The 24,922-nt window shown below is 42.0% G+C and overlaps 1 protein-coding gene across 1 annotated transcript in view; it reads right to left on the bottom strand.

Moving 5' to 3' along the window:
- The window catches only part of SYNE2 (spectrin repeat containing nuclear envelope protein 2), a 248,849-nt gene that overhangs the window by 162,373 nt on the left and 61,554 nt on the right, over positions 1-24,922 (bottom strand). Inside the window, exons 14-27 of the mRNA XM_072116513.1 lie at positions 19,233-19,395; positions 16,088-16,184; positions 14,708-14,892; positions 13,858-14,004; positions 12,846-12,971; positions 11,913-12,086; positions 10,130-10,288; positions 8,959-9,132; positions 7,765-7,902; positions 7,091-7,246; positions 5,171-5,379; positions 4,479-4,539; positions 4,293-4,369; positions 3,549-3,672 (exon numbers count right to left, since the gene is read on the bottom strand). Coding sequence (XP_071972614.1) covers positions 3,549-3,672; positions 4,293-4,369; positions 4,479-4,539; positions 5,171-5,379; positions 7,091-7,246; positions 7,765-7,902; positions 8,959-9,132; positions 10,130-10,288; positions 11,913-12,086; positions 12,846-12,971; positions 13,858-14,004; positions 14,708-14,892; positions 16,088-16,184; positions 19,233-19,395 — 1,990 coding nt within the window. The remainder of the gene's footprint in view (positions 1-3,548; positions 3,673-4,292; positions 4,370-4,478; positions 4,540-5,170; positions 5,380-7,090; positions 7,247-7,764; positions 7,903-8,958; positions 9,133-10,129; positions 10,289-11,912; positions 12,087-12,845; positions 12,972-13,857; positions 14,005-14,707; positions 14,893-16,087; positions 16,185-19,232; positions 19,396-24,922) is intronic.

The raw sequence follows: 24,922 nt of genomic DNA, 5'->3' as shown, positions 1-24,922 counted from the left end.
TTCTGCTGTTCTATTGACATTTTTTTTACACTATTATATCCTTATTATGGGCAGTTATCATTACCCTTCCTCCTCTAGGTTAGGAGTGAAAGTTTGGAGGGGTTGCCTGTTCACTTTATGAATTAAGAAAATCTCACCCTGGCAACACTGCTAGCTTAAATAAGAATCAAGAGAACTGCTTGGTGTAAGCTCCCTTTATCGGTAATTGGACGTTTGAATCTTGTTAAAATGGAGCTCATGAATCTGGCAGATTATCACAATTATATATATTACATGGAGTTTATAATTTAACCAAATTCCATGATAAGGGTCCGAGCTGACACATCTTGGCCAAAATGAGGATTATCTCCTGCAGATATGGTTCATTTGCGATTGTCTTGTCCACAACTGGACAATTTCTAGTCTAGATTTCTCAACCTTACAGATAAGGTGTTCTGTATACATTTGCCTTATAAATGTTTATTTGTGTGCTGGGCTGTGTGGAAGCCTTACAGTTGGATGCCAGTGGGATGTTGGCGATGGGGCGACTGCTGCTGGTTGCGATTACTGCTCGCTAGATCCAGTCTGTGTCACCCTCCTATCACAATTTCTTGAGAAAGTGAATGTGTTATTAATGAATGAATGTGCCAAATTTTTGAAACTGTGGGGATCACAGATACTCCGGGATTGGCCTCCCAAACATTGCTTAGTGACTATATTGGGGGGGACAGGGAGCTAGTGTCTAATCTGGTCTTGTCCAAATGCATTGCCTGAGTCCAGGGGTGTGAGTGGTATGATTATAATGGCGTAAGCTTTATGAGCAAGATTCATCCATGAAATGATAGCTAGACTATTGAAGGTTGGAATCTGTGTAGAGGGGGCTTGAGGGCAGGTGGGTTTGTGAGTGAGGGTGGTGAGTAGAACTCATTGTACAAATTTTGTACCAAAATTTTAAAATTCTCAATAAAGATCTAGGGTCAACATGAATGACATCCCTCCAACCCACAGAGGTGTCCCTGCAGTCCTGATATTTGCAATGAAGCCAGGAAAATAGAACGCCAAGACATATTGGTGGGGATATAGTCAGTGTTCTGTACTAAACAGTACCTCCTAGTGACATTCACATTGGCCAGTGAAATAAACATGCTTATAGAAAACCATCAGGAATACACTGAGTTATTCCCGTTAAACCTACTAAACCCTACACTTCATTTACCTTAATTTTTAACCAGAAATAACTAATTAAAAACTTTATCTATTGTTTATGCTAATGAACTTCAGAGACTACTGGGGCATGGAGTAGCCCGGCTGAGCTATACCACAGCCCTGTAACCTTTGAAGTCTTACCTCACTACCAGTAAATCACTACCAAAAAGTGTAAAATGTTACTGTGCATGAGTGGGAACGGCTAAATAGCCAAAGAGCTCTGTGGGGTTACGTCCAGAGGTAAGACTTTAGAGGCTACAGGGGCGTGATCCACTCGGCCGGGCAAATCCACGCCCCACTAGCCTCTGAAGTTCATTAGCATAAATGATAGATAAAGTTTTTATTTAGTTAGATATGGTTAAAAGTTTAGGTAAAGGCAGTGTACGGCTTAGGAGGTTGAAAGGTATCTACCATCAGGAATACCTCAGTTAGTATATTTCTGATAGTAGGTTTCCTTTGTATTATGTTTTACTAATTTATTTTTTTCTGAGGACTACCATTTTGCAGAATTTAACATAATTAAGTGATATGCTTTACAGCAGAAATAAATGCATAGGCAGCTATGGTCATTGAGGACTATGAGAGATTTTTGGGCATGCTCTGTCCAAATAAGATGTGATATCATCCATTGTTAGTAGTAGATTCAATAATGGTGTTTTTCATGGAGGTGTTATCTGAGCTTCCACTTACTAAATGTGTCAAGAATGTACCAAACGCCCCCTAACCACATTCCTAAGACTTCTAGTAATTGCATTATAAGTGATAAGGGACAAATCTCTAGAGATAGACCACTAAGTGCAGAATGTTATATTTAGAGCTACAGTCAATGGGCATTTCTGGACTGGCCAAATCTAGTTAGGACTGCAGGATCCCCTGAGCTAGACTTATCTCTAGAGGATGGAAAAGTTGTCTATAGAAGCCTTAAGGGCTTCATTTCCAAGCAAAGCAATGTGGTGCCTAGTCATGGCCAGGGCCAGCACCCGGCTTACCCGGGCAAGTGCCGGGGCCCCACGGCACAAACTGGCAACATAAGTAAACTCAATAACATCGGCATACTTGTCGCTGATGTAATTGAGAGAAGCGCCGCACTCACAGTGCTGGTGGGCTGACAGGGGGCGGCACCACAAGCAGACCCGCACATAACATAGTAGCAACGACGCGGCCGATGTATTTCTGCCGGGGAGCGTCTAATACTGTGCAGGACGCTGCCAACGTGATGACGTCACACGGCCAGCGTCCCTGCTGCTGCACAGTAGACGCTGCTGTCACCTAGAAGATGTGTGAAACGCTTCAGGTAAGTTAGCGTTTTTTTTTTCTGGCCACTAATAATGTATATTTCATTAATTAATTAATGGAGCCTGTCTGGGGGGTATATTAATTAATGGAGCCTGTCTGGGGGGGGGGTATATTAATTAATGTAGCCTGTCTGGGGGGGGGGGGGTATAGTAATTAATGGAGCCTGTCTGGGGGGTATATTAATTAATGGAGCCTGTCTGGGGGGTATATTAATTAATGGAGCCTGGGGGGTATAATAATTACTGTATTCTGGCGGGGGGGGGGGGGGGTTATTAATTAATGGAGCCTGGCTGGGGGGTGTATTTTACTTAATGGAGCCTGGGGGACTGTATATTAACGGAGCATGGGGGGCTGTATATTAACGGAGCATGGGGGGCAGTATATTAACGGAGCATGGGGGGCAGTATATTAATATTGGTATCTTAAGGTTTTGTGTTTTTAATACCACCACATGAGTTCACTGCTAAGGGGCCCAGTGAGGCGCTGTCGCCCAGGGGCCCACTGAAACCTGGAGTCGGCCCTGTGCCTAGTGCATACTGTATTTGGTGAATCACCTACCACATACTGTAGGTTGATCTGTCTGTGTACTTATAGTAACTTAAAAAGAAAGCAATGGGATCATTTGCGACTCGTACTAACTCATTTTAGTAGGAGCTTAAGTTTGACCACGTTGTAAGCTGGCCATACACATGTTGTTTTTCTCCTGACTCTCCTATACCCTTAGTACCAATTTGTACTTACAAAAACAAGAGACAACAAATGGGTGCATTCACACGTTGTGTCTAACGCATGAATTTAAAAAACGCACTGCAACAGCTGAAGGGAGATTTGCCTAATTAAACATTGTTTAACAGATGTGTTAACATTGCGTTAACGGTTGTGTTTTGTAAGCACAAATTTTAACAGCTGTTTAATTAGGCAAATTATCTGGTTCAATGCGTTCTGAAACGCATGCGTTACACGAGACGTGTGACTGCACTCTAGGACTTAAGACTTAGGACTTAAGACTGGGAAGTAAATTGGAAATATAATGTTGCACTTTTTTTCTCCTTTTTTTTTTTTTTTACCTGCAGTTCATGAAGTTTACTCTGAAGCTCCTTTACATCCTGAACTTCCTTTGGACTTTCGGCAACCAGTTTTTCTCTTGAGTTTTGTATCAATAATTCAAGATCACGTTTTACTGTATCATATCTGAGGGGAAAAAGTTTATCAGAATTGCTCTTAATATGGTAATAAGCAATTATGTTAAGTAATGTAATACAAAGCATTTTATTATCTAACTGAGGTGCCTGTACACATAAGATTTCTTTGAGTACAACCCATAGCGGGGTTTCATTCTGGCAGCATCTTACTCCACTCTACCCATTTATAACATTTACATGCTCAGGGAAGCAGATAGATAGATGATAGATAGATAGATAGATAGATAGATAGATAGATAGATAGATAGATAGATAGATAGATAGTTATATCCATGTAACATTTTAGAGTAAAAAAGTGGGGGTACTCTATTCCCAGAATGCTACGTATCAGCTTCTTTCAGAAAACTTTGTCAAGCCTTGACAAAGTCTTCTGAAAGGAGCTGAATCATAACACTTTTTTTTTTACTTGGTGTGCTGCCTTTTTTGGACTAGAATTAATGAGGTGTGCACCCTCTCCTTAAACTGGTGGTGCTGAATACTTTTAGACAGACAGACGGATAGATAGATGGATAGACGGATCGATAGATAGATAGATAGATAGATAGATAGATAGATAGATAGATAGATAGATAGATAGATAGATAGATAGATATAGCCATACTGCATTACCTCTGTAGCAGCATCTCAAGGGTTGTACCATTTGGCTCATTATCTTCGACCATGTTTGTTGCTTGTTGAATGCACTCCTTAATCATAAATAAAATTACAATGAGGAAGATCACACAAAGCTAAATATACAAACAACATACTGGTATTAAATAAGGTCAAAGCATATCCCTAATTTTTATTGATTACCTCCTGGGTACCATTGGTCTCGTTGAGGTCGGGCATCATTCCATTTTCAGAAGATGTAACACTGCAAATAAGAAGTAAAACAATTCACTGACCATCTATAGATATATAATACACACCACTCAGTTGGGTGGATGAATCTCTGCATAATAGAAGGCAATGACTATCAATAGAAGTACGGTCACTCGATACCAAGATTCTACTTACACACTACCATTTGTGGCGCCAGTGAACTGGCCACACAAACCAGGATCAGCTCATGGCTGCCATGGACTTACATTATACACGGTCACTGTGTTGAGCACACTGTGGCTCACTGCACCGTAAACGACCCATGTGGGGTTCCGACTCCCTATGAAGGATTTGGGGAGTCAGGAGTGCCATTACCTCCCATCTCCGGGCATCCAGAAACTTCCCCTGCTATGTGCTATGTTCCTGTGCACATAGCCTTACTATACATATGTGTAAACAATCTAACCAGGCCTTCCCCTTACCAAAAAATTTGCCCTAAGTGATAAGGGACAAGTCCCTAGAGATATACCACTGAGTGTAGGATGTTATAATTATTATAGTTCATGGGCATTTCTGGTCTGGGCAAGCCTAGTTAGATTGCAGGATCCCCTGATCTAGACTTATCAACCTTTCAAACCTTCTATCTATACTATAAACGTAGGTCTTTGGAGTACAGTACTTACTCTTTCCTATTTTTTCCAAGAACAGAGCGTAGATGAAGATAAACATTGGCAGCATTTTTATTGAGTTCTTCTTTCTTTTTTGTGCATTTTGTAATTAATGCTGTGAATGTTGTAGGGGAAGCACTCGTCCTGAGTTTGTCATCCAAATCCTGCATTGTCTTGAGACACTGACTGAGTTCTCCTAAACAGCCATCATCAGAGAAGACAACCTTGGAAAAATAAAGGGGAAGTGAAAATGCACAGATTGGATGTATTTTACATTTAAGCGTCTATTTCCATTCATCTTTTCTGTGTATAATGTAAAAAAAAATTAATTACAGAATTGCTTTAGCCCTACACAGGCAGATTTTATACTGATGTAGACAGGAGCGATTTAAGACTCCCGGTTCTTATGACAATCCAACATTTTAAAAATCCAATTGTAAAAGAGACCTAAACATTTTTTGTCTGGGTTGCAATTATAAACTATACAGTTCCTACCTACATACAAATTCAACTTAAGAACAAACCAACAGAACCTATCCTGTATGTAACCCGGGTCTGCCTGTATACCAATTGCAGGCTATGATAAGATTGTCAGTTCATAGCAGAGTTAGCTGCTTCTTAACCCCTTTGTCACCAAGGTCATTGGTGCCTGAATGTCCAGGTCATTTTTTTCAATTTTGCGCTGCTCATCTTGATGTTATGTATGGAATCGTTTTACATATCACAACAATTTTACTTTGATTTTTTTCCTGACATGTGAGATTGTAATTTTGAATAATTTTATTAATAATATTTTTTTTTACAATTAACAAAAAAATAAATAAATAACCGTTACAAGAGGGAATACAGGCAGTCCCCGGGTTACATACAAGATAGGGTCTGGAGGTTTGTTCTTAAGTTGAATTTGTATGTAAGTCGAAACTGTATATTTTATAATTGAAGTTCTAGACAAATTTTTTTCTTTTGCCCCAGTGACAATTGGAGTTTCAAAATTTTTGCTGTAATTGGACCATGGATTATCAATAAAGCTTCATTACAGACACCTTACAGCTGATCATTGCAGTCTGGGACTATAGTAAAGCATCCAGAGAGCTTCACCAGAGGTCACAGTGGGCAGAGGGGTCCGTCTGTAACTATGGGTTGTCTGTAAGTCGGGTGTACTTAAGTAGGGGACCGCCTGTACAGATCTGTATTTACAAATCTAATTTTTTACTGTAACTTTAACAATATATGCAATATTACAAGTTCTTAACTTATATTATATCAAAGGGGAGATCTTCCTCTTAAAAGTGAACCGGTCTCCAGGAGACCCATTTTTAGCATCTCCCAGAGCACAGTACATACACCACCAAAGAGTGTTTGTTTAAAAATTAGGTTTTACAGAAAAAAAGATATGTTATATAGTACCTTCCATTACCATGTGCTCTTTGACTAGACACACGTCCCCTGGGAGTGGCTATAGAGGATCAGTCCCGCCCACCCCCCACCCTTGGGAAACAGCTCCTCCATGTGTCCTTTTCAAATATATAAAAACACCAATCACCCGGCTTAGCAAGGCCCCCTGCTCCTCTTTATCCACACCCAGGGGACAAGTGCCTAGTCACAAAGCACACGGCATTGAACAGTACTATATAACATATCTTTTTTTTCTGTAAAACCTATTTTTTATACAAAAACACTTTGGCAGTGTATGTACTATGCTCTGTGGGGACTGGGAGATTGCTAAAAATGGGTATCCTGGTGACAGGTTCCCTTTAATAGAATTGTGTTTCTATGTGCCGCAGTTCTGGAGACATGATCGCATAAAGCTTGACAACGCCATCAGCGTATATACAGTACGTGCTAGCATGGGGTATGTGTAAATAGGACATATATAGCCGCATGGTAGTTGTGAAGGGATTAAGTTAAGGTTATCATTCTAGAGAATAAATGTACCTCATGTTCTCTGACCAGCTCCTCTGTGTCCACACCAGCGCTGTTCTTCTCCTTTATAATTTGTTTGTCAAGTTTGCAAATCAGTTCGTCAAATTTCTTCTTCCCTATATGTATTTTTAATTCGCTGACATAAGCTTCCAACTCATCATGGACAACCTGGAATAGAAAACATAGGCAAATCAGAAAGCTGCAAATATCCATTATTTATGGTCTTCTTCTTAAAGGGAATTTATGGCTATGTAGCTTACTGTCCCAAATATACAAAAGGTACAGTATTTATTATACAGGCAGTCCCCGGGTTACGTACAAGATAGGTTCTGTAGGTTTGTTCTTAAGTTGAATTTATATATAAGTCGGAACTGTATATTTTATAATTGTAGCCCCAGCCAGAATTTTTTGGTTCTCTGTGACAATTGGATTTAAAAAATGTTGGATTGTCATAAGAATCAGGATTAACAATAAAGCTTCATTACAGACACCTTTGATAACTGTTACATTTGTTTATTGTAGCCTAGGGCTAAAGTACAATAAATTACCAATATCCAGAGGTCCGTTTGTAACTAGGAGTCATATGTAAGTCAGGTGTTCTTAAGTAGGGGACCGCCAGTACATATATAAGACACGTGCTGGTTGCATGCTGGTAGTTAACAAATCTTCATCAAAGTTCTTATTACCTTCCATCTATTTCTGACATCAGAACTCACATCTTCCACCCGAGATTTCTCTTTAGTGGAGGGCGAAATATTCTTCATGTGTTCAGTAGCTTTCAGAAAATGTTCCAAGTCTTGACTCCCAAATTTACTGAGGGAAGCCTAAGAAGGAAAAAAAATACTTTTTTTCACGTAACATTGAAAAAGATATGTAATAATTTATACGCACAGATGGGGGTATTTATTAGGGCTTCTACGCCACACCAGCCCTGGAATAAATGCAAATGCAAGTTTATTGCTAGCACTCACAATTATTTTCCCCTCTTCAGCATGGCTTGCCAGGGCGTGGGTACACCTAGTGGGGAGTGGGCAAACGTGGCATGTTCCTGTCCCATTCCTGTCCCGCACCTGCACACTCGCTGCAGCCGGCAAATTTTCATAAGTGACTCACCGGCTGCACTTATTTCCATGGCAGGTAGGGCCTGGCGTAGAAATAAAAGCTGCGCAGGCCCCCACAGGATACATTAGGAGGCCAGAGCCTCTTGATGCATCCGGCTGTGTCAGAAGCTCAGCAGAGCTATCATACGAAAGCGCACGAGAAGTAAGCACCATAGTTCGTATGAGGTAAGCAACACAGACAGGCGAAAAGGAAATTCTATCACTAAGGCGCATCTGCAACGATAACCTATTCATGAACTATCCTACATACACTGTATACAACAGTGTAAAAAAGTTTCTTAAGAAAAGTTAAAACAAATATGTAACATATCTTAGATTATGACTGATAGCCTTATCAGAATAAAAGGGGAACCTCTCAGCAGCTTTGACCATACATAACCACAGACAGTGTTAGGTAGCAGTCCTGGAAACTTGTGGAAAATACCAGTGTGTGTTGTTAGTAGCAGCAGGACTATAAAACATGAATTTATATTTTAGGATTGTATATTCGGAGCACTCTGGCGCGCTGGTGTCTGAGATCTCTTCAATGTACTATTGCACAGCTATGCGGTGTTCAAAACTGCTGACAGATCCCCATTAAGGGGATTTAAAAGGAAATGTTCATTTTTAATCAAATTCTTTTTACATGACTTGGCATCCTAGCACTAGCTAACAAAAATAAGATTTATGCTGCCAATGTTGTTGCAGGTCCATTTAGCGTACAGACATAAATTGTTAAAATATAAACATAATAGAGGCTACAAAGAGAACAACACCAACCTCATACTGTGTGATGAACTCTTCTGGGGTAACTCTCTGTCCCAGCAGACTTAGTGCCTTTGTTATAAATGTTTCTAGTTTGCTTCTTGAGCTTTCAAAGTTTTTCTTTATATCCTCATCAGACAAACTTTGCTCTGGGGGATGCAAGACCAAGCTCACTCTAGAGACCAGATCCTAAAATAGTGGGATTATACATGGGAGGGTCAACTATTAATTGACATCAAATTTACAAAAATATCATATTTACAAAATGAATAGCCACTGATTTATCAAAACCTTATGGCTGCATCCCATCATTCCTCTATTGCCCATCCCCTACCTACTCAATTTAGACTGCTTAAAGAGCAGGGACTATTTTTTTAATAATTCTACGGGCACACCTACCATGTGCACAAACGGGACGCACACAGGGGAATGTTTCTCACACCCCAAACCCTCAGCTTCTGTTTGCTGCAAAATTTCTAAGATTGACAAATCTCTCAAACACATTGTTAAAAATGTCCATGTATAATTTGAAATGGTGGATTTTAAATCCAAAGCGCACATCAATTCTTTATTTTCCTTTATGAAATGCAAAGCATGATAATGGACTACTCCCCACCATGGGATCTGTGTAGTACTGCAGATCTGCTGCATATAGCAGATTATTCTCCACCAATAGTGGATTATAACACAGGCTTGGGTGGTATCCCGGGGCCCATGGCCACCCAAACCACCCACCAAATTTTATACTTAGAAAGACTTTCACCCATTAAATAATTATCTTTATTTATATAATTCCATCAAATTCTGCAGCACTTTACAAATCATAGGGGACATATACAAATATAAAACTACAGTACCGTCACATTGAACAATTGGAGTGAGGGCTCGCAAGAGGTAACAATCTATGAAATCCTCTTACATCTGTTCCTGTTTTCAATGCACATGTACACAAGAGCCATTTGAGGACTTTTGAAGATCCCCAAAGGCCCTGAAACTGCAGATTTAAAGCAGGCAGAAGGGACTCATCCTTAATTCCCCAAGAAACTTGATTGTAGTACCATATGTAGAAAGTGACTTGTAGGGGTTATAATATCCATACAGCCCAGGTCCCATGGCAGTCTTAATCCGCCTGTTCTTCAATTACATCATGTATTTGACAATAGACAGTGCTGAATGACATCACTACCTGAACTCTCTCACGCGTACTGACAAGATTGTGCCCCCTTCTGTCTATGTCGCAGGGTGGGATATCCTCCTGACTGTAGAGAAGGTGTATCAGCGCTTGCATGTTCACCTCTGTCTTCTCCAGCTGCGTCTGGCAAGAAATCCCATTGTCATAGAGATCCTGGGGAAACAATATGAGCTTTGTGTAAGAACAACACACCAAAATACTTGCTGGATGATTAATCACAGGACAATTAAGGCTTACACCACAAATGGTGCGCATAGTGTAACAATGGAGAACCATAAACCAATGTCATCTTCACCATCTAATTTCACATGATACAAATGGCATTTGCTTTTTTCTTCGTACTAATTTCTGTCCACCAGACATATCTATCACTGATGCTGATTCTGCATTGCTTTAGTAGTGGTCAGAATCAGGCCCGGCGCCAGCACCCGGCCAACCCGGGCAAGTGCCGGGGCCCCGGGGTACTGGAGGGGCCCACTCGGGCCCCCGGATCAATTGTACCAGTGTCGCTATAAGACACTGGTACAATTGATCACCATCCGGATTGATCGCGTTTCTGCCTCTATGCTGTGCTAGTCGGGAGAGCAGCATAGAGGTAGAATCTAAAACTCACCTGTCCCGGTTCCCACGATGCGGCGCTCCGCAGGGTATGCGACGACTCTGAAGCCGGCGCACATGATGACGTCATCGGATCACGTGTACCGGCTTCAGAGCCTGCGCGTATGGGAGGCCCAGGCCGAAGACAGCTGCAGACGCTGCTCCGGGGGAACCAGGAAAGGTGAATTCTTTTTTGTTTTTTCTTTCCCGGAGGGGGGGGGGGGGGGTTCAGTGTGTCATCAGGGAGAGGAGGGAGGGGGTCAGTGTGTCATCAGGGAGAGGAGGGAGGGGGTCAGTGTGTCATCAGGGAGAGGGGGTCATTGTGTCAGAGGGGGGGGGGGGGTTCAGTGTGTCCCGAGGGGGGGTTCAGTGTGTCCGCAGGGGGAGGGGGGTTCAGTGTGCGCAGGCGGAGGGGGGGGGGTTCAGTGTGTCCACAGGGGGAGAGGGGGTTCAGTGTGTCCACAGGGGGGTGAGGGGGTCAGTGTGGCCACTGGAGGGCGGCCCACGGAGGGGCCCACTAAGGCTCTGTCGCCCAGGGGCCCACTAAAACCTGGAGCCGGCCCTGGTCAGAATAGTTTAATAACAGTATTGAGGACATGGGTTCTTATCCAACCCTGGCGACATCTGCACAGAGTATGTATATTCTATCTATAGGTTTGTGGGCAACTTCTAGGTATCCAGGTTTCTCGCCAACCTTCAGAAACTTGAAATTGAATACTAGTGTAATTGCCTCTAATGCAGGTGAGTCTTGGCATGGAGACACTGAGATAGGTAACCAAATATTCAGTACAATTATAGGTTTTACCTACTCCAGTAAAGCAAAATACATAGCTATTGTATCTAGAATTGCTGCACTCAGGGCACATCAAAGAAAGGCTTCCTCAAAGCAAAACAAGGTCCATCATAACAGAGTTGGGTTTTTCCAACCAAGATGTAAGGACTCTTCACCAATGTCCTTTCTATGATCATTGGGTCACAACATTACTTCCGTTCTTTGCTTGCTTTTCCCTACAACTAATTTGTCCACTCCCCTCTTTCCAAGGGCCACATAGAAACCACATGAACCACCTCTCTGAGATTTCTATTAGCTGAAACTTTCATAGCTTTCCTATACATATATGCAATATCTCCTAGATGCAGTTTCTGGATAACAGGATCTTCTATATGTGGCATTGAATACCTGCATATCTACACTTAAACGCTCTTGTGTGTTCTCCTTTTGATCAAAGCCACTAAGTTGCTCTTCAGCCTTTCCAGCCCAGTTCTCCGCGACCTCAATGATTTTCTCTGCGGCTTCAAGATGGCTCAGGAATTCTGAGTACATTTCTGCTGTCCTGGTATCTTTACCTCTCTTCTGTAGGAAATTAAAATAACATGAGAAGTATTTTCAGTTCTGTAGTAGTATATTCACTGTACAATTCTTATATACCATAACTGACCCAAAGGGGATTTCTGAGATTTTCTGTAGACCCTTTGAAGTGAATGCCATGTGGAAACATTTACATTGGTGTAATATCAATACACGCCAAAATAATAGACACTTAAGCTATCTGACGGCTAAGACACCCTTGGGTCAAATAAATAAGGGTCAATGAAATAAGGGTCAATGAATATGGGTCAATGAAATAAGGGTCAAATCTAAAACCTCAATGCTTATCTGACCATTAGGCTGCCTGCAGACAAACGTGCTTAGTCCATGGAAACAGGCCCATGTGCTGGTCAGATCCCACAGACCAAGCACAGTGAAGTGAACGGGAGTGATATATAATGCAAAAACTCCCTGATTTCTGGCAAAACAGCAGCACAGGCCCTGTGACAGTTGATACAGTGTTGGCCCTGCAGTTTGGCCCACTGGCATAGACTCCTTGCATCTTATTTCTGTATGATGCAAAGATTCCCATCTACAGCCCTGTGCTCTGTGTGCAAGTAGTCTTAGAGAGAGATGGGACTCCCCTATGCACACTAAGTTGTCTGATAGCATTGAAATGAGTGGCCTTGCTTGATACACATTTATCTGTATGGCCTGCTGTAGGGATTTATGGTTTTCTATTTATCTATGACATAAACTGCTCCACATCTATACATCCACAGGAAAGGAAATATGTAAACTCACCTGTAAACTCCCTATAAACAATCTCAATGAATTAGATGAAGTATCTGATTGTGTCGTGGAAGCTCCTTCGGTAGCTTCTGCTCTGCTGCCATTACTGACCTCCTTCTGTTCCTTATACTGCTTCACCTGAAAAAGGTAATAAACAGATTTGAAATTTGAAGAACACTTTTGAAAATAACAAGTTAACAATATTACTAGCATTAGTATATACACTAGCTTATTCATAGTTTCCATACGATAGCAGCAAATGAGAAAGTATTTAATGAAGGAATTTTATTTTCGTTACGGTAACTGTATATAATTGCCATATAAATATCCTTTCTTGGTAGGAGTAGATATAGGGCCACTCCAAATTTACTACTTTTTGAATATAAGGATTGTAAACTATGTTATGAAAATTTTTAGATTTACAGATGTTTGTATTTATAATACTGTAGCCTGAGATAAATAGATGTCGATTCATAGATTGCAAGCTTTTATTTCCTATTGTTTTATTTATATTCAGGTATGTATTTATTTATTAGGGATGGTAAGAGGACATCTACTACCAGGATGAAGGATTGTAAACCAAGCAAACGGACATACTGGTGTTTGCCCCCTCTGGCAGGATCCGCTCTTCTTTAAGCTTCCTATGTCCTTGTTTTTAAGAGTAAAAAGGCTTTAAAAATTATGCAAAGAGTCTGAGGGGCTCCATGCTCCATAGATGTTAATGGAGCCTGGAACCACTTAGGTTAATTAGCATAATTGTAAAAGTCTTTTTTTTTGTAAAAAAAAAGCTAAAAGAAGAGTGGATCCTGCCAGAGGGAGCACACACCAGTATATATGTGTTCTTGGTTTACAATCCTTCATCGTGGTGGTAAATGTCCTTTAAACCATAGGAAACGTTAAAGTATAACCATCTGCTTGGATAATGCCTTTAATTATTAATGATTTCCCTTTATAATGATAATTTCCAATATTAGTAACCTCAGCACCATCCCGCTTACACAGTTTCAGTACTTTAGAAACCTACATATCTGGTCCAGCGATTGTTTAACGTCTTCAGACTGTGAGATATCTTAGAAGCTGTTTTCTCATATGTCCTCTCAATCAGGAAATTGCCATCCCGGTTTAAAGACTCGAGTACAGATTTCCATTTGGACAGAATCTCCATGGGAACCTGGATTTGTATGGCATAAACATTAAGTCACGGAGTATCATTGTTTACACAGTAGATAACACTTATTGTATAGGTTCTCTGACACTAGTCACACTATGCGGAGGGAAAAATATTATGGTTTCAAACATATTGTACCTCCCAACCTCTGGGTTGAAGAAAGAGGGACCAAAAGAGTGGTGCGCCACTAGCCCCACTAGTTTTCCCACACAGTATACAGGCAGTCCCCTACCTAAGAACACTCCACTTACATACAACCCCTAGTTACAAATTTACTGTACTTTAGTCCTAGGCTACAATAAACAGCTATAACAGTTATCAATGGTACCTGTAATTAAGATTTATTGTTAATCCTGGTTCTTATGACAATCCAACATTTTTAAAATCCAATTGTCACAGAGACCAAAAAAATTTTGACTGGGGTTACAATAATAAAGTATACGGTCCCGACTTACATGCAAACTCAACTTAAGAACAAACCTGTCTGTAATACCTAGAATAATGGCTCTTAGACTACATATTCTCGCCCTGTACAATGCCCCATTCCCCCCTCTTATTGTGGTCCCTTTCTCTGTTCCCCCTATTATTATGAACCCATCTCTCTTCCCCCTTCACTTTTATTTGTCCCCATTTCTCTAAAAACAGGGCAGTTTATTATAACTATAGATACACTTTAATTTCTATCAGATAAGTGAATTATACTTACGTTGGATGGTGGGATTCTCTGTTGTTCGTCCAGCCAGGCCGTGATTAGGTTCATGTTGTTCTCAAAATGAGTCCAGCTGCTCAAAACCTGTTCCAGAGAAGATCCTGCATCTTGTGCTGATGACACAAATGTCTTGTACTTTAATTCTATGACTTCATATTGTTTTGAGATTCCAGGGTCATCCGCTATATTATAAATATAAAAGTGCAGGCCATTAGTAATATTGTATCCCCCTCCTACCTCCTGAATAATCTATGTACATGCTTTGTGTAGTTGTTTAAAAAAATCCTCCTCAAAACTCTACAGCAACTAAATATAGTACTATGAGATGATTTTCAATCTTCATATACAAGTACACAGTGTATTTATATATTCTTGGATCTATCCTTGTACCGTATTTTTCAGAATATAAGGCGCACCCGGTTATAAGGCAGACCATCAATAAATGTCTTCTATAACATCTAGGTTCATATATAAGGCGCACCGGATTATAAGGATAAATGACCAGCAATTGGCAGACCTGTGCACCGTTCAAGGCAATTGTTTTCTGCAAGTGCGGTTCATACATAAGGCGCACTAAACTATAAGGCGCACGTTTGATTTCTGAAAAAATCAAAGGATTTTTTGTGCGCCTTATAGTCCGAAAAATACGGTATATACATCAGATGTGACCTGTTTCCATTATTTTTCATATGACTTTTTGCCTTTAAGCAGAGGTGGACTCCTAAGCTATTTAAGGACCACTAAGAGTAGAGAGGCAAACAATTTTGCACTTATAGGGAAACATTAAAAATGCTAGTGCTGTCAGGTTTTTTTGTGGACCCATTGACCATGGTAGCCTGTGATTCTCTGGTAAGGAAAAAATAGTGTATGCTCCAACTCATTTAGCAGGGACCTCTGGTCTGTGAAAAACAGGACATGTGAAAAGTCACATTTAATGCAATGGGTCAGTATGATATCTGTGAAAATCATAGAAAATCACAGCATAAAAACATAAAAACCACAATCTGAAAGAGCCTTCATCACAATTTATCTAGCAACTCAAAGCCACCACCAGGGGGAGATTGTTGCAGAAAGATTAAAAGATTTCATAGAAATCAATGAAAATGGTCTAAACTTCTGTTCATTATAGCTCTATATCTTTAAAATAGTAAATAAAATTGACCTATGATTTCCCATATACTTTATTGCAATTTCTGAGTAAAGGTCTGTGAGCCCCCTTAATTGCACAAGCTGTCTGATAGTGTGTTCCACAATTAGCATATAAACTTGAATTGATAATTTTCCTCAAAATTCTCCATAAGTATAAGCATAATCACGTATTAAAATGAAGATAAGTACTGTAAACATAAACATTTTGAGAAAATATGATTTACTCACAGTAGTCCTCTGTGGTCAGCAACTGGTTATGAAGTTCAGTAAATTTCTGATATGTTGTCTCCAGAAGAACCATGAACTGTTTAACCTCAACAAACTCCTAAAGTAGAAAAGAAACAGATCTGTCATGAAAGGATGATCAGAATTAATAGAGAATCATAGAGTACACTTTGATTACAGAAAAACGATTCTACCCTATATCAGACCCATCAGGGCATCATTTACAATGGGATGATCCCTCAGTATTTCCCTGCCTTAAGTAAAGACATAGTTGGAAATGTGAGCCGCAGATAAAGAAACATCTACACTCACCGGCCACTTTATTAGGTACACCATGCTAGTAATGTGTTGGACCCCCTTTTGCCTTCAGAACTGCCTCAATTCTTCATGGGGTAGATTCAACAAGGTGCTGGAAGCATTCCTCAGAGATTTTGGTACATATTGACATGATGGCATCACACAGTTGCCGTAGATTTGTCGGCTGAACCTCTGGCATCAACAAGGCATTTCCGCCCACAGAACTGCCGCTCACTGGATGTTTTTTCTTTTTCGGACCATTCTCTGTAAACCCTATAGATGGTTGTGCGTGAAAATCCCAGTAGATCAGCAGTTTCTGAAATACTCAGACCAGCCCTTCTGGCACCAACAACCATGCCACGTTCAAAGGCACTCAAATCACCTTTCTTCCCCATACTGATGCTCGGTTTGAACTGCAGGAGATTGTCTTGACCATGTCTACATGCCTAAATGCACTGAGTTGCCGCCATGTGATTGGCTGATTAGAAATTAAGTGTTAACGAGCATTTGGACAGGTGTACCTAATAAAGTGGCCGGTGAGTGTATAAAACACTATAAAACAGAAGATAGGGGTGCCTGAAGTGACCCCGCCTCTAAACCTAACTCATCTATTGCAAAGTATGATTCTTTTCTGTTCATTTTCACAAGGCTTTGGAGGAGATTTTTTTTATAGGTAAAAGGATGAGATTTCAAATAAAAGGGTGAATTCTAGAAAGGACATTTTAGACATCTGGTCTGAGGGTGCTAATAGTCTAAAATCTGGTGAAAGTGTCCCTTTAAGGTCAGGTGTTTCCTGTACAGATAACATATAGGTGTGGATCGCTGATAAATTTTCTAGAGTAAATATTTAAACATCTCTTTTCCGGAATTAGAGTCTGCATTAGTGCAATGTATACTATATGCTGCTGTACAAGTATGTCCTTGATAACCTGGGTTGAGAAGGTTTAGGACCCGGGCTGTGGAGTCAGTAAACCAAACTACGACTTCATCTCAACCAAAATGGTCACCAAATACGACTCTACAGTCCTGTTTCCATGGTCCCTTTAGCGGCGCTGAGATAAATAGAGGCATTTATTCCCAGTGACTAATTTCTGTGATCTGTAACAGAGGAGCTTTACAACTCAGCATGTAAATAAAGTGAAGCCACATTCATCCAAACTAGAATGGGGATCAGGGGTGCACAGCCCATGCCGACAGACCACTTGCGGCCTGCAAAGTCATGCAAAGCAGTTGGCGCCCTGCTGACTGTCAGAGTCCAATGAACACTTCCAAAACTAATGGCAGTGTTCAGTAGTGGTGTAGTATGCTGGGTAGTGGAAGTGCAGCTGAGAAGTCTCAGGGTCATCTTGGGTCCTCTCCTGCCACTCTGATCTTTGTCCTGACTCCTGAGACTGGTTCTACGCGTCAGATTAAGGACCCAAAGCAGAACAGACCCAGGAGCCGGAGAGGACCCATGAGTGGTAAGTACTTGTCAGCTGTACAGTTCTTCTTCATGATCCAGGGGCATAACTAGAAGAGGCTGGGCCCCATAGCAGACTTCTGAATGGGGCCTGTTTCTCCAGGCCGTGTTCGTATCCCAGGGAGGTTGAGCGCACATATCTGTCCCAGTAACTGCAGACCATGTCAGGCTGCAGGGGTAGAGGAACCTCTGGACCATCGCGGACGATGACATAAGCCGACAACTGGGACCGGAATCTAAGTCATACCCAATTTTCACCAGAGCCCGGTGCAAAGAGCGATGGACTTCCTGCGGCGTGGTACCACCAGGTCGTTCCACAGGTGCAACTTTGTCCATGGTGGCAGCCAAGGCGAGGTACACAGACATTAGTCAGAATCGTAGTCGGGTACAGGCCGGAGTTGAGGACAGCAGCATGGCATCAGAGTCAGGGATGAAGCAACTGGTCAGGGCAGGCGGAACAGGATCAGAGTCAAATACAGAACCGGGGTCACAACAGGAAATCACACTAAGAGCGCAGGGCATCAGGGAACAAGCTTTTTCAATGGTACTAGGCACGATGATCTGGCCGGGTGTGTAGGGAGAGACCGGTTAAAATAGTCTTCTGGGAAATGGCCCGGGCCAATTAACGGTGTGCCCTAGGAACCAGGGACGACAGGAACAGGGACAGGTAAGAAGCGGGGCCGCTGCGCTGGCTGGCAGAGAGGGGCACAGTTATGCCCGTGACCCACGATATGGGTTGCGGGGGCACTCGTGACAACCACATGGGGAAGAAAATGTCAGGAAGCTAGAGATGAGGGGCAAATGGCAAATGGTAGAAGGCAGTGGTTGCTGGCAATGTTTAAGGGTGTCTCCATATATGAACAGGTACATCACTTGGGAAACTTAGGCCCGGGATGGAGGCCATGCAGTCTAGTGTGCTTTTTCATCCAGTGTCTCCTGTTGGACATACCATCTATTGAGAAGACAGAGGCAAAAAGGATGTCTCTGTATTCCAGTGTAAGCCTGCAGACACGTTCACTGTGTATTTCAGGAGCTTTCCAGGTGTACATGCTGAATGTGTCAAAAAAAACAAACCCTTATTGACCATAGCATTATGCCAATGGCTTAGTAATATTCTGAATTCAGATTATTCTATTGTACTATTGTGTACCAGTATGAAACATGTCTTGGTGCATATTTCTTCCTTGTCAGTGATGTCAGGAATCCTCTGGACATTAATCCATAGTAATGATCCCTCTGACTTTTTTAATAAGTCTAAAGGAACATTTATAATAACATTTATATAATACTGTGACACAATTTTACAAGATATCATGCATTCTGGACAAAATCCAAAGGGTATCAATCCAGAGGTGTTGGCAATGCCAAAGATTCAAAGACTCCACAACTAACCTTGTAATCTGCTAGCAAGTTTGTCACAGACTCCTGAGACTTGTACTTTACTTTCCAATGCTTAAGCTTTGGTTTTCCTTCCTCCAGAAGAGCGAGCACATGGTATCCAGCACAGCGGTAATCGATAAGGACACTGAAGTTTGCAGCCAATATTTTCTCCAGCCTTAAATAAAGAAATATAATAAAAATATCTATAAATTTGTCCAAAGTAATACATATATATTGGTGAAGAACACTTTATAAGTAACAACTTTTGTAAGTATTTGGGATGTTGTGTTACTTTGACTAATTTCATTGAGGATCACTAATCAGAATCTTCCTGCACAGGAGAGTTCCTCTCATGCCAAGATATTATTTAAAAAGAAGCAATGATGGTTTTCAGTGAACATAGTTTTATGTCAACCACAAAGTGCATGAAGGTGTCACCATCTCCCATTCTGATGTTGAGGAAAAGAAGAATCCGGCATGTTGGTGTTCAAAATGCCCAATCCTTTGACACCAATTAGAGATAAGACACAGCCACCAGTGGAGGTAAAAGTAACAAGAGTAGATTCTTACAAATAGGGTAAACAGTGTCACTCTTTTGTAGTAGTGAGAAATTTCAAAGGAAGACACATGAATAGGGTATGGAAATAAAAAGCAGATAATCAAGGGCATTGGTCACTACATGCTGACAAATAATAAGGTGCAAACATCCCCCACCGGGGCCTAGCCTTTTCTTGGGGCCTGGAGGCAGCCGGGGCCCAGAATACCGGAGTGGCTGCCGGTTGCTTGGGATGGGGACCGGAGGGCTGTCCTACAGCCTGGCAGGTCTCCAGCAGGTGGTGTGTGCAAGAAATATGGAGGGAGAGGCTGATGTACTGGTTCTCTATGGAGCAACTCCTGAGTGTCCGTAATATATGTCCCTGGGTGGTGGACCATGGTGGTAAAGCCTTATCCAGGGAACAGACAGAGCCAACGTTGTGCAAAATAACTCATGGTTCTTTATTAGAACAACTGCAGGCAAATGGCCAAAACGATCTCGGTACACATTCCAGATTACCGGAGACTTACAGGCGACCCCTAGTTACAGACGGACCCCTCTGCCCACTGTGACCTCTGGTGAAGCTGTCTGGATGCTTTACTATAGTCCCAGGCTGCAATAATCAGCTGTAAAGTGTCTGTAATGAAGTGTTATTGATAATCCATGGTCCCATTACAGCAAAAAATTCTGAAACTCCAATTGTCAGTGGGCAAAATTATAAAATATACAGTTTTGACTTGCATACAAATTCAACCTAAGAACAAACCTATGGAAGGCTTACTGGTAACACCCGCGCTCGGTGCCAGCACCGATCGCAGGTGTTTTCCCACTGATCGCCACCGGCCATACTGTAGTATGGCAGTATATGATAGGATCATACAGACAACCCAGGGTTGAAGTACCCTAGGGAGTCTGAAAAATAGTAAAAAAAAAAAAAAGTTTAATAAAAAAATTATAATAAAAAAACATAAAATTTCAAATCACCCCTCTTTCCCTAGAACTGATAGAAATAAACAGTAAAAATCACATTAGGTATCGACCCGTCCGAAAATGCCAGATCAAAATATAATAATGGTTTTTCACTGCGTTTAACCCTGTAACGGAAAATAGCACCCAAAGTCAAAAATGGCACTTTTTTGCCATTTTTAAAAAAATAAAAAATTTGTCATCAAAAGCTGCAAAAAAACTACACCTCCAAAAGCTCTGTATACCAAAGTATTAAAAAGTTATTAGCGCCAGAAGATGGCAAAATCCCCCCCAAAATTTTTGTACAGGAAGTTTTAATTTTTGTAAATGTATGAAAACATTATAAAACCTATACAAATTTGGTATCCCTGTAATCGTACCAACCAAAAGAATAAAGAAGACATGTCATTTGTGGCACACAGTGAAATCCGTAAAATCCAAGCCCACAAGAATAAGGCACAAATGCGTTTTTTTAACAATTTGAATGCATTTGGAATTTTTTTCCTGCTTCCCAGTACATGGCATGGAATATTAAATACTAGAGATGAGCGAACACTAAAATGCTCGGGTACTCGTTATTCGAGACGAACTTTTCCCGATGCTCGAGTGCTCGTCTCGAATAACGAACCCCATTGAAGTCAATGGGAGACTCGAGCATTTTTCAAGGGGACCAAGGCTCTGCACAGGGAAGCTTGGCCAAACACCTGGGAACCTCAGAAAAGGATGGAAACACCACGGAAATGGACAGGAAACAGCAGGGGCAGCATGCATGGATGCCTCTGAGGCTGCCTAATCGCACCATTATGCCAAAATTATGGGCAACAGCATGGCCATGACAGAGTGACAGAATGAAGCTAGATAGCATCTAAAACATCCAATAATTGACCCTGACACTATAGGGGACGGCATGCAGAGGCAGCGGCAGCAGGCTAGAGAGTGGCATGGCGACATACCCTAATTGGACTCAGGCTTCAAACCAATGGGTGTCAGAGAGGAACCAAAGGAGGTGAGCAAGAAGCGCTCAAATAATATCGGTACATGATAAAAGTTTGCCAGTATATTTTGTGGATTACACAGCAGGGTGGCGACAAAGTTAACATGGAAGCCATGAAAACAACCCAAAATTCTGCCTGACACAGCTCGTTTGATAAGGGGACCATGTATGCTTACAGTTCATGCCAGTCGCTGCACTGGCTGCCAGTCTCCTTTCGAATACAGTTTAAAATAATAATAACCCTCATCCATAAAGCTCTGTATAATGCTGCACCCCCCTACCTCTCCTCTCTTATCTCAGTCTATCGCCCAACCCGTGCTCTTAGATCCGCCAGTGATCTTAGATTAACCTCTACCCTAGTGCGGACCTCCCACTCGCGTCTCCAAGACTTCTCTAGAGCTGCACCAATTCTATGGAATGCTCTGCCCCGGACTATCAGACTAATACCTAACCTCCAAAGTTTCAAACGTGCTCTTAAAACCCATTTCTTTAGGCAAGCCTATAACACTCATTAACTGCATGAAGTTTTAACTCTTCTACTAACCCGTCCTGTGTCGTCCTCCCATCTGTTATCCAGCAACCAACAGGCACCAGACTTCTCTGCAGTCCCATTCACCCTGGACCTGGTATATAAGATGACGGCTGAGTGGTTCAAGCGACAGCAATTCCATTTATTATATTTTTTTCTATTCCCTAAGAAGAATGGCTTGACCATTAAATATTCTTTTACCTCGTGTTACCCCATCATCTTCATAAACCGTAAGCTCTGGCGAGCAGGGACCTCACTCCTGTTGTTCCATACAAATGTTGTGCTCTGTTACATTACATTTGTATTTGTTTCCTATGATTTGTAAAGCGCTACAGAATATGATGACGCTATATAAATAAAGATTATTATTATTATTATTATGGAGGCAGTGAACTAGTAGTAGATTAAAGGTGCTGCAACTATGTTAGTTGGATCTTGGGATGGAGCTGGCGCTCTGCAGCCAGGCGAGCTTTCGCCAATCCAAGCCCCTGTCTCTAGGCTACTCCCCAAACAGCACTTCTAAGAACCTTTTGTATAAGATCAAGTGTAGTAGCGTTCTTATAAGTTTAGGATATGGCGGGTGAGGGGAATGTAAACAGATGCGCAAGAAGCGCTGAAATAATATCCCTAAATGGTAAAAGTTTGCAAGTATATTTTGTGGATTACACAGCAGGGTGGCGACAAAGTTAACAACTTTGATGTGGAATGCCCTGTAATAGCTCTTGGGCGGTGTGCCTTTTATCGCCTAGGCTCAGCAGTTTCAGAACCGCCTGCTGTCGCTTAGCGACGGCACTGCTGCTGTGCCTAGAGCTACCGACTGATGGCGCCATGCCCACGGATGGTAATTCGGAGGAGGAGGAGGTGGAGGAGGGGTGGGAGGAGGTATAGTAGGCCTTTGAGACCTGGACCGAGGTAGGCCCCGCAATTCTCTGCGTCGGCAGTATATGACCAGCCCCAGGGTCAGACTCGGTCCCAGCCTGCACCAAGTTAAGTGTAGTAGCGTTCTTATAAGTTTGGGATATGGCGGGTGAGGGGAATGTAAACAGATGCGCAAGAAGCGCATGATGCGCATGGAGCTGGCGCTCCGCTGCCAGGCGAGCTTTCGCCAATCCAAGCCCCTGTCTCTAGGCTACTCCCCAAACAGCACTTCTAAGAACCTTTTGTATAAGATCAAGTGTAGTAGCGTTCTTATAAGTTTAGGATATGCCGGGTGAGGGGAATGTAAACAGATGCGCAAGAAGCGCTGAAATAATATCCCTAAATGGTAAAAGTTTGCCAGTATATTTTGTGGATAACACAGCAGGGTGGCGACAAAGTTAACAACTTTGATGTGGAATCCATGAAAACAACCCAAATTTCTGCCTGACACACCTCGTTTGATAAAGGGACGATGTATGGAGGCAGCTATATGGACGACTTTTGGAGGTAGCAATGGAGACAACGTGTGGAGGCTGCTATGGAGACAATTTAATTTGGATAGTGCCTGTATGTGGCAGTCCCAAACATTTTTCAAACCAGAGGAGCAGGTAGGTGGCCCTCCAGTAAAATGGAATAGATTGAGTGCCTGTATGTGGCAGTCCCAAAAATTTTTCAAACCAGAGGAGCAGGTAGGTGGCCCTCCAGTAAAATGGAATAGATTGAGTGCCTGTATGTGGCAGTCCCAAAAATTTTTTAAAACAGAGGACCGGGTAGGTGGCCCTCCAGAAAAATGGAATAGATTGAGTGCCTGTATGTGGCAGTCCCAAAAATTTTTCAAACCAGAGGAGCAGGTAGGTGGCCCTCCAGTAAAATGGAATAGATTGAGTGCCTGTATGTGGCAGTCCCAAAAATGTTTCAAACCAGAGGAGCAGGTAGGTGGCCCTGCAGAAAATGGAATAGATTGAGTGCCTGTATGTGGCAGTCCCAAAAATTTTTCAAACCAGAGGAGCAGGTAGGTGGCCCTCCAGTAAAATGGAATAGATTGAGTGCCTGTATGTGGCAGTCCCAAAAATGTTTCAAACCAGAGGAGCAGGTAGGTGGCCCTGCAGTAAAATGGAATAGATTGAGTGCCTGTATGTGGCAGTCCCAAAAATTTTTCAAACCAGAGGAGCAGGTAGGTGGCCCTCCAGTAAAATGGAATAGATTGAGTGCCTGTATGTGGCACTCACAAAAATTGTTTCAAACAGAGGACCGGGTAGGTGGCCCTCCAGAAAAATTAAATGCATGAAGTACTATAGCAAGAGCCAGTGGGCCCTGTCAAAAAATAGCCATTTTCCTCTGCTTTACTGTACAAAGAGGAGGAGAAGGAGGAAAATGAGGAGGAGGAGGAGTGGATCAATTATTCAGGTTGAGCTTCCTTCACCTGGTGGAGATTGGAAATTCTGAGAAATCCAGCCTTTATTCATTTTAATAAGCGTCAGCCTGTCAGCGCTGTCAGTCGACAGGCGTGTACGCTTATCGGTGATGATGCCACCAGCTGCAGTGAAAACCCGCTCGGACAAGACGCTAGCGGCAGGGCAGGCAAGAACCTCCAAGGCGTACAGCGCCAGTTCGTGCCACATGTCCAGCTTTGAAACCCAGTAGTTGTAGGGAGCTGTGTGATCATTTAGGACGATGGTATGGTCAGCTACGTACTCCCTCACCATCTTTCTGTAAAGATCAGCCCTACTCTGCCGAGACTGGGGACAGGTGACAGTGTC

This window comes from Engystomops pustulosus, chromosome 7, assembly GCF_040894005.1.
Source record: "Engystomops pustulosus chromosome 7, aEngPut4.maternal, whole genome shotgun sequence".
NCBI classification, from domain to species: domain Eukaryota; kingdom Metazoa; phylum Chordata; class Amphibia; order Anura; family Leptodactylidae; genus Engystomops; species Engystomops pustulosus.
The sequence above is the reverse complement of the archived record's forward strand: the minus strand, read 5'-3'. Positions and strand labels throughout refer to the sequence as shown.